Here is an 11124-nt window from a genome sequence, read left to right on the forward strand (position 1 = left end):
CTGAAGCACTGCAACTGCCCAAGATGGATCTTTGCCACAGAGCGACTGATCTTCCTAGTTACAAAATTTGAACCTGAAAAAACATGTACACACATATTTGAAAAATGATTATGAAGCATTCACTCTCATTTTGTCTTTTTGCATCCTTTATTCTTTCCTTGTACCTGTCTATTTCATTCATTTTTGATAACCCCCCCCATACCCCCCATACACATGTCAGTGCAAATTTGCATTTCGGCCAAAGCGAATTGAGAACTATGGCCGTCAATCTGTCCTTCTCGCACACACACAGGCAGAAACACACACTAACAGTCACACACAGGGATAAAATCAGACTCTTGTCAAGTCACTGGACCACCCCAGAGAATCTGTAAGCCCGTCCAAAGTCCTACTGAGCTGCCAGACACACACGCGCACACACACACATGCTTCATCTGTGGGAAACTTTGGACGCTCTCATGTCCTGCTGGGTTGTGCTATAGCTTGAATCAGACAGAGGTGGGAGTTCTAGACGAAAACCTCCACCGCCTATAATATCAGGCCCGGGTCAGGAACACACTTACTTTAAGTGTATAAGTAAACGACCACTATTACGCTCTTGACTTGGGCTGAAGCCTGCATGTGTGTGCGATTTTGGCCATAAAAGCTGCCTGGAGAGAATCAGCAATGCCGGGAAGATCATGCCCTATAATTGCACAACAAAAGTCAACTACAAAAATTGGGGTGGTCTTAAACCTTTCTTAAACTTTTTTCTGCTTGCCCAGTAAGGCTAGATTTCTACTTGCTCTGCGCCCATGAATTTATAATGTCATGTTTACATTTATAACTGTAAATATAACAGAAATATACAATTGCTGTAAGGTTTAATATTTAGTTCCCATAGCTTAAACAGCAAATGGTCACGGGTTCGATTCCCAAAGAATACATGAACTGATGAAATGTCTATAACTCACTTTGAATAAAACAGTCTGCCAAATGTATAAATGTACATTTATTTGAAAATTATTGAAACACATTTATAAGCATTCCTGTAGCTTAAACTGTAGATAATGGCCAAAACACACATTTGCCAAGGTTTGATTCCCAGGAACATGCATGAACTGATATAATTTAAATATGATTTAAATAAAGTGCAAGTCACTTCTTTAATAAAAGCACTTGTCAAATGCATAAATGTAAATTTCTTTAATTATTTAAAAGCATTCAAACAGTAGACAATGGGCCAAAGCGACGCCAAGGTCATTGGTTTGATTCTCAGGGAAAGCTTTAACTGATTAAAAATCAGCCAAATGCGTAAAAGAGTGTACATTTGAAAAATATTATTAGTTACTAAACTTTTTTTTTTACATTTTCACCATTTTAATCAAATGTTAAGTTGTCTTTACCAAAAAGCAGCAATATAGTTTTTACTAATAAGCAGAATTCGCAATTAAATGTCATAGAAAACCATATGTTTATGTTTTCCAGGCATAAAAATTATTGTACATGATTGAAAAAAAATAAGTAAAATATGCTGTAGCATGATCCAAAACAGTTGCCCTAGGCCAGCAGGTCACCTTTATTGCTGAGCCCTGATCTGCAGTGTAACCTGAAATGAAATGTAAAAAATACAAATAAAAAAAATAAATCATAAGTGGACAAACTCTTTCCACTTACAGGATGTCCGTCATGGGCCCCCCGTGTGCAGGCTTGCTACTATCACAAAGGGCTCTTTCTAATCCGTACTAAACGCAGCTCATGACCAGGTGCGTGAGCTTGGCACGAGAAGAACGGTTTAAAATACCACACTGTAAACAGCCGGGTCAATCCGTCGTCACAGACAAACCACAGGGGGGGACCCGAGGATCTGATTTCTGTTCACTAGTTTGAAAAAAAGAGAGGAAAAAAGTCAATCGAAGCCGATTGACCAAACCGTGGTCCACAATAATGGGCCGGCTATGCATCTGTGCGCAAGTGTGTTTAAAAGTCCAAGACATGCCATTTCCGCACACCGGCTCCTGTTTCCAGTCGGAGTGTAATTAGGCCGTCTCTTAGCACACGGTGGGAAGCCATGACGAGGAGCAGAGTCGCAGGGAGTCGACCGCAGCTCGCTCTCATCAAGTCTAAAACAACCCAGTTTAGGGCAGGTTTAGACCGTGATTATGCGGACGGGATCGCGGCAGACCTGCAGGTGTGCGTGTTGGCAGCGGAAGGTGCCCGGGCGCTGTCAATGTACATTTTAAGAGTAATGAGCGCGGGTACCGTTGAGTATCTAGGCGAAATTTCTAATGGATGGAAAGACGCCCTGCCAAACCAGGTGGAAATAAAGTGCAGTCAAGATGTCTGGTCTATCAGTCACTGACACTCAGATATTTCCAGCACGTGAAAAAAAACGACTGTCAGTACAAGGCCCTGTTCCTGTTTCTTGACATTTGTCTGAACACACATTCATGCAGATGTACACGCAACCGTCGGATTGCCACGTTAATTTAAATCAATGACAAAAACACACAGCAGCACCCTGCTCTCTTTTAGAACTGGCAAAGCTGCAATGTCAAACCAGAAAAACAGTTAGAGCGCTCAATAATATGGTTGACCTGGAGGCCATTATGAGTTTCGGCCCAGCTGACTAAACTGTCACTTGTCCTATTGGGTCAGTGCTATATCTTACGAGTTTTTATTATAGTTACATACAGAAAACGATATAATATGTAACTTCCAGATACTATTCTTAATATTCTTTGTAAAGAAAAATGTACATTTAATGAAAAAATAAATTTATATTTGTGAAAAAATGCATGATAATATTAATATGAAATTAACATTTAGAAACGTCAAAAATTATGAATGTAAAATATATAATTACATTCTTAAAGGGGAAAATTCATATCATGAAAATCTGACTTTTTCTGTGTTTAAGTGCTATAACGGGTCCCTGGTGCACCTACCAACCTAGAAAACGTGAAATCGCGACATCGGTGTACCAGTTCTAACACCATGGCGAAAGTTCGAGCAAAGCATGCTAGCTGTTCTGTCTTTGGCTGCACTGATGAGCACAGCCTCAGAGGAGACAAGAGAGCAGTGGATTTATTGATTTATTTATTGTATATTACATTGCTGTAGTGTAGTCAAAAGTATCGACTGCAATACCAGTCGGTACTCTAATTTTAAAAATGTCAATTTCCGGCTAACATTTGAGCTATGTTAAGTGGATTCTTAAACACCGCTGATTGGCCATAGTGTTCATGCACTCAGTGAGCGCTCTGCTCGGTGAAGAGCGTGAAGCAATGATCATTGAAGCCAATCACAGTCATATCTGTTGAGCGTGTGAACACTGGCCAATCAGGGCTGTTTAAGAATCCACTTAACATCGATCAAATGTTAGTACCAACGGGTATCGCGGTTAATACTTTTAATAACACTACGCTGCTGGTACACAGATCTAATATAAACATGTAATTTATTTTTAAGTGCAATAAGACATGAAAGAGAACTTAGTTTAGTACTAGCATGCCGCATGACAGCTGCTTTCTGTACGCGTGCTTCAGATGTGTGCGCTCAGGAAACCGTATATCAGAAGTTTAAACTAATATGGTTTAAAATGCATGATTTCAGCGCGATAAACATGATCATCAAAACCAAACAGATGTTTTTTTTAGCAGACTATCTGAGTAACGAGCTGTACAGCCCTATTCTGGAAAAGGAGGGGGAGCAGCAGTTCATTTGCTTTTAAAGAGACATGCATGAAAACAGTGTGTTTCTGCTTCCACTCAAAAAAGGCATTTTCAAAATGATATAATAAATGACCTGTGCGGTATTTCGAGCTAAAACTTCACACAGACACAATTTGGGGACACCTGAGACTTATATTACATATTGTAAAAATGGGCATAATAGGTCTCCTTTAGTACAATATATAATATGAAAGTTATTTTATATACTATATTGCATAAATATATATATATATATATATATATATTTGTTTTTCTAATAATAAAAAAAATAATTGAACCCCGCACATCTGAAAAATCGGAGGTAGTTATATAAGACAAGATATTATAAAATATATAAAAAAACTTTAATTAATAATAAATAAACAAATGACTAATTAGGTTGCAAATAATTGCAAATAATAAAGTGTTTTGCCTTTTTAAAAAAATATATTTTTATAAAATAAAATTTATAATATAATACAACTAATTATCTAAGAGGCCTGTGGAAAATATTGGCAGGTCAAGTAGAAATCTCAACTACTTCCCCAACTAGGCATTTAGGAAAAAATCCTTATTGTTGAGCCCCAAGTAACGAACTATGTCAGCTTTTGGGAGTGCATGTGGGAGCGTGTGTCGGACAGACAGAGAGTGAGAAGCAGAAAGCAAGAGAGATACAAGGTGAGGAGTGATGTTTAATTTGAGACATTAAAGGAGGATCTCATTCACTTCCCTTCTTTGTTGCCATGACAACATGACAACACAAACACAGGTGTGTGAGGCGGGTAGATGAGGAGTGAAAGAGCAAAACATCTCACGGCTCATCCAGCAGTGTGCACATGTGCGTGTGTGTGTCTGCGATAGGTGAGAGGTCCATCGACACCTTCATACAGGTGCAGCCCTTCTCACCTGGAGAGGTTTAACTTCTTAAAACGCTCGTCTTTCAACAGGAAAGCGGGAACGTGAGTGAACAAAAAGACGAGAGATGAGTGTGTAATGGAGGAGCCCTCAGATGTCGTCTGATTGAGTAGCACGACCGTTTCTCTCGTCTACAACTACACGCTGTTATTAGACGTACGAACTTGAATAGGTGTCAAAGTGTAACGGCTTTCACATGCGCACACACCCCAGACGTCTCTGTGGCAGATTTGTAACCGATTATTTTTCTCTTCTCATATTTCGTAAACTCTTTCGGAGCGAGTTTGTTTATTGGTGAAAGTGGACACCGGCTGAAATTCCGAAGTGAATTCCAAACTAGATTAACTCATCATCGCCGGCCCGCCCAATGAGGGGAGGCTACCACTGAGATCAGACAGGAAATGAAGTTGGCTTTTTTCACACTATCCCATCCATCTCTCTCCCTGTTTAGCTATCTAACCCTACTCCAGCCCTGTACTTTCTTCTTTCCTAGTCTCCCTTCAACTTATACACACGCTTAGACTGTCTAGTTGGCAATGTTTGTGTCAAAAATCCACGCCACTAATGACTTCACCGCTCTTCCTGTGCTCTGGAATTGTGGGTGGGGGCACAGAACAACACTCTTGTTGTTGAGAAGATGTCATGGCTGCACCCTTTACCAAAAGTTGTGTCATGATACTCCCCCGTAAACCAATCACAATGGGTCTAGCCACACATGCAACATGCTCCCTGGACTCTTGCATCACTTCCTTTAGTGTAGTCTGCAGAGCTCTTATTGTATGTCTCATAACCCAGTGAACCATCTTGATGTCTAGATAAGTCTGAATCTGTCTGATTAAGAAATTAATTTAATCACGTGAGACCACAAAACTGTCACTCCCATTACAATCACTGAAAATATCTACACTTTAAGCGCTTATAATGGGAGTGATCTAGTTGCTGTGTCACGCCACGCACTTGTAACGTAAACAGTTCTGTTGCGCCAAGATTGCCATCAAGGCACTGACAGACTGTTTGAGGAATATTCACACTCCAGTCCAGAGGTTCCATCTAGTAGCAAATATTTGTCATTTAAGCAAACTATGAAAGCTTCACGCCTAAAAATGACTGATGAATTTGCTTTACAGTAATCCTTTGGTTGTGAATGAGTCTGCAAATGAGTTGAAATTGGGTTCTTTAAAATACATATTTGCATGTGTAGTGAGTGCTACATTACGTAGATTTTTTTTTTTTTGCATTACGTTGAAAAGTTTGGGGTCATTAAGGTTTTGTTTAGAGAGAAATTGAAACTTTTATAATGACATTTATATTTATATGAGCAACATTTATATTGCTACAAAAGACTTATTTAAAAAACATTTTTGCTCTGCATTAAATAAATCTGTCAATCAAATAATCCTAAAAAAAACATGATTTCCACACTTAATTTAGCCATCTATATTTCAACATTAATAATAAGAAATGTTTCCTAAGCAGCAAATCAACATTTTCTAAAGGATCACGTGACACTGAAGACTGGAGTAATGGCTTCAGCTAACTTTAAATGACTTTTAAAAATATAATAAAAATAAAAAGCTGTTCTTTTAAATAGTAACATCATAATATTACTGTATTTACTGTATTTTTGATGAAATAATTTAATTAAATTATTAAATAAATGCAGCCTTGTTGAGAATAAGAGACTTCTTACAAAAAAAAATTAAAAATCATACTGACCCCAAACTTTTGAATGGTAGGGTAGTTGAGATGTTAAAGGGATAGTTTAACGAATTACAATTCTTAAAAATACCTTCCTGTGTACCACAAAATAAATAAATTCAAACATTCGACATGAGGGTGAGTAAATTATGACAGAATTTAGATTTTTGAGTGTACCTGTAACATACTGGAAGCATTTAAGAATTATAAATGCATTTGTATGCAAGACTTACATTTTTAAACTCCCCCTATTCATTACTCTTATTTTGTTATGAAAATTAAAAAGGAGGTTGAGTTGTTAAACCTGACCAGAACTTATGCCCGTTTTGATGAATGAGGTGACTGTAAATTATGAGGTCTAACACATAGCAGTTGGTTACTGCACATTTTTCAAAACCAAATGAAAATGAAACCACATAAGGCGTACTTTTACCAGAAAGTGACCCCTAAGCAAAGTAATCTCAGTAGCTCTGCACTAGAAGAAGAAACAAACCAAAAAAAAAAAAAAAAAGAAAGAAAGAAAAAGTTTGTGGTGTGTATCTGACCTCTTCTAGGACTCTCATGATTGAACAAGATCCCATTCACAGCAAAGAGGTTATAGGCTTCCCTGAAGTTTACCACTATCCAGTACGCATAGAGTTTAGCAGCACCTGCGAAAAAAAGAATATATATATATATATATATATATATATAAATATTTGTGTATTTATTTATTATTAATATAACAACATAAAAATATAAAGACACAGCATGTTTTTAGATGTGTGCGTGCTGACCATAAGGAGAACGTGGGTAAAATGGTGTGGTCTCCTTCTGGGGAATTTCCTGTACTTTCCCGTAGAGCTCGCTGGTGGAGGCCTGGTAGAAGCGGACGGTGTCAGTTAAACCGCAGGTCTTCACTGCATCCAGCAGCCGTAGGGTCCCCAGCCCGTCAACTATATATATATATATATATATATATATATAAATATTTGTGTATTTATTTATTATTAATATAACAACATAAAAATATAAAGACACAGCATGTTTTTAGATGTGTGCGTGCTGACCATAAGGAGAACGTGGGTAAAATGGTGTGGTCTCCTTCTGGGGAATTTCCTGTACTTTCCCGTAGAGCTCGCTGGTGGAGGCCTGGTAGAAGCGGACGGTGTCAGTTAAACCGCAGGTCTTCACTGCATCCAGCAGCCGTAGGGTCCCCAGCCCGTCAACATCTGCGGTGTACTCAGCCAGGTCAAAGGAGATCTGACAAACACAAGGCATTTATGCATAAGACTTAAATGTAAAAGTATACAAGTAAATGGCTAAATGCAATTCAGTCTTATGACATAACTCAATAACATAAGCCAAGAAGTTGCCAACATAAACATAATTTAAGGAAATATGAAAACAAGTAAGTGCCTGGTAATAAAACTCAGTGCAAAACGCTCTAAACTGAGAGCAGGAATCTTCTTTTTGGTTGATATCAAGTGTCTTTGTTTGCATAGAGCTGCATGCTCTGCTGTTACTGGAAAACACAGAGCATCAAACAATTTGTCTTCTAGCTCATGTAAACTGGGTCAAACAGCTAAATGTTGTATATGGATAACTGTATTCGTTGCATATAATTTGCAAGCCATCAAAAGAACAACACCACAGTATTATCTAACAATGTTACATTATCTCTAGCTTGATTTTGCAGTGTATTTCAAACTATTATACAAACAAAACTGACTATCAACAGAAAATCTGAACCTTAAAGGATTTTGTTAACTGATTCACTAAAAATATTAGACTTAAAAGAACAATTTGTTCACAAATCAGTTATTGTTACTTCTCTCATGAATGCGGGAAAGAGAACAAGCATGAATGTCAAGATTTTCAGTGAAAAATAATTTTTTCAGCCTGTTTCTAATAAATAGTTATTAGGGTTGGGTAAAAAATATTGATATCTCGATATTAATCGATTCTCATTTTTACGGAATGATATTGATTCTTAAATCCCAAGAATCGATTAGTCTAGCCTGTTTTCAGTTAATGGACAGAACATTGAAGGGTAGGCTACTTCCCATCCAATAAATCGCAATAAGCATTGTGCTTTGGTACTTTTCATATGAAACAAAGTCTCAGATTTCAAATGATGTCCATTGTATTGCAGTATTTAAACAATAAATGCCATTTTGGCGCTGTTTATTGTGGATTGACAGATCGCTGTAGCGCCTCAGTTCAACAGACGCAGCAGCGCGAGGCGCATGTGAACTGATCATCTCCTCCACATTAATACCAGTTTCAGCACAAAATAAACATGACTAAACATCCGAAGGTAAGTTAAAAGAAAGAGTACAACTTTACAATCTGTATCCTGTCTCATGTAATCGCTCAATCTGTGTTTCAGTCGTGCAAAGATGCCAATATAACGGCTTGTAAACAATGTGTCACGTAACGTCACATTTTCCTCAGAAAAACATATCCAGTGACCATAAACTCATTAGTCAGATAGAAAAATAAACTGTAGAGAGGAGCATTTTGCTTAATATATGCGCCATAGAACATATTCATTATAATTTTTACTGTTCTTCAATGTTAAATTTATGTTGGAATAAATCCATCAAGTTTTTATGACAGCCACCATTTAAATGTTTATATTTCAAAAAACGAATTGAAGTAGAAATATTAATATGTAACTAACTTTATTATTGTAAAAACTTTTTTTTAACCTTCAATATTATAGTAATGTTGTACCAACTGACTCTCATGTATATTTTACAGCATTAGTTGAGATTTTTTTTCCTTGAGAAAATATGGCTTGTACTGTACCTGATATATAGGGTAAACGTACCTATTAAGCTCACCAAAATCTACAGTGACGCATTTTTAGTGCACAAGATAAGAAGTTATATTAAAATAAAATATTAATCTCTCTCACAAAAATTAAATTTTATTTTAAATGACAAAAGCATTTGAATTAAGATATACATCATTAAATGCTAAAGGTCTGACTGTGCTTAATTGGTACATTTTTGTACCCTTTAAGCACACCCCTGTTCCCATTAAGCTAACATCATGTTTTATTAAAAAGTCTTGTTTATTTTGAACAACATTTCTGAAGAATAATTTTAAAAAAAATTATTTGAAGGTACAAAGTCAATCACTAAAAAAAAAAAAAAAACACTAAAATCAAGCAACAAGGCACTCAATTTGATCAGTTATAAATTCATAATGAAGTGCCATTTAAGCACATTGCAACATCTATACTAGTTCACATTCAGCGAAGTAACACATTCAAAAAAACAAAAAACAAACTATTTACAAAGTAGGTAAGTGTATGAAGCCTAGTGTTTTAAAAATCTGTTCACATTTTAAAAGTCGTGTAGCGTATTCCAGCCTTTAGTTGCTTTTTTCCTGGACAGATACTACAGGTTTCTGTTGGCTCCTTCTTTGAATGGAAGACATGCCTCTTTCATCTTTAGGCATAAACTATAGTTATGTCTCGATTTTGTCATCTTAAAGCTGTTAAAATAAGTTATTAATCATTTTACTGAGATCAACTTAAAGTGACGACCATCAGTTAATATTTAAAGTCTGTTTATGAAGTATTTACATAGATGGTCAATGTGGAAGAGCTTAAAGAGAGCACACTGAGCTTAATTGGAGCAGCAACAATTTTTTATAAATTTCATGTAATAATTATTAAAATGACAAGATTTTGCTAAATAAAGAATCTAGGTCATGTATTAAGTTCACACATTTTAATATGAACAACTATTATTAACAATATCTATGAAATCATACTTTTTCTTATTGATGTCACACTGAAGCTGTGTGATTTTCATAGTAGTGTAACGCTTTAAGCTCACCTTACAATAATATGAAATCTTTAAAAATCACAGCAGTATAAAACCAAAGACCAGCAATAAACTGTAAATTTATAATATTATGGATTTAAAAGTACAAGCCAGTAATGCCTGTGAAGTAATATATTAGCGTAGCACACAATCTTATACAGCTAGTCAGCTAACTGTGTTCTGTAGCATCTGCGCTACGTTGCTAAAACTATCTTTTGGATCTAACTGTAATTATTTCCCACTTCCAAGTTCCAGGTTATAATATGCAAAAGTCTGAACATTAATATCTTAATTTTACAGTAAGTAGTGAATCTTACCCAAAATAAAGGCTTAAACATCTAGAAAATGCACATTTAAAGGGCTCCTCTTTTGGTGAAAGTTTTCAGACAGGTTTAAAAATGGCCACCAGACAGTGTCAACACATGGAGACCCATATCTCAGTGTATAATTATCTGAATGACTTGAAATTACAAGAGGTATGTAGTAACAAACACATCAATTGGTTAAAGGGGTCATATGATGCGATTCCAATTTTTCCTTTCTCTTTGGAGTGTTACAAGCTCTTGGTGCATAAAGAAGATCTGTAAAGTTGCAAAGACTAAAGTCTCAAAACCAAAGAGATATTCTTTATAAAAGTTAAGAGTCAGCCATTCCTACCTAAAACGGCTTGTCCTAACACGCCCCCACATATCTACCTCACTATGTGGGAATATTTGCATAACGCCGCCCAAATGTTCACGCAAAGAAAGAAGGCGTAACTTTTAGTCTCGCTGTAGTTTTGTTGACGCTGCAGCCATGTCCTGAAGACGCTGTGTGCTTGGTTGTGAAAGCGAAACTACTTTGCTTGGTCTTCCAAAAGAGGACGATATCCGTTTCGTCATTCCTGGAGCTGATCTGTGCTGGTCGCTCAGGGAATACTTCAACTTTCACCGTGGACAAAGCGGAGTCCAGCCCGCCTCAGCTCACTCTATCCCGGCCTCAGCGCACGCTAAGCCGAG

General features: G+C 36.8%; 1 protein-coding gene across 1 annotated transcript in view; it reads right to left on the reverse strand.

Moving 5' to 3' along the window:
• The window catches only part of gmds (GDP-mannose 4,6-dehydratase), a 72687-nt gene that overhangs the window by 35881 nt on the left and 25682 nt on the right, over window positions 1-11124 (reverse strand). Inside the window, exons 5-6 of the mRNA XM_016238676.1 lie at window positions 7355-7547; window positions 6851-6955 (exon numbers count right to left, since the gene is read on the reverse strand). Of these exons, the coding sequence (XP_016094162.1) occupies window positions 6851-6955; window positions 7355-7547 (298 nt within the window). The remainder of the gene's footprint in view (window positions 1-6850; window positions 6956-7354; window positions 7548-11124) is intronic.

The sequence above is a fragment of the Sinocyclocheilus grahami genome, unplaced genomic scaffold (assembly GCF_001515645.1).
Source record: "Sinocyclocheilus grahami isolate Dianchi unplaced genomic scaffold, SAMN03320097.WGS_v1.1 scaffold544.1, whole genome shotgun sequence".
NCBI lineage: Eukaryota > Metazoa > Chordata > Actinopteri > Cypriniformes > Cyprinidae > Sinocyclocheilus > Sinocyclocheilus grahami.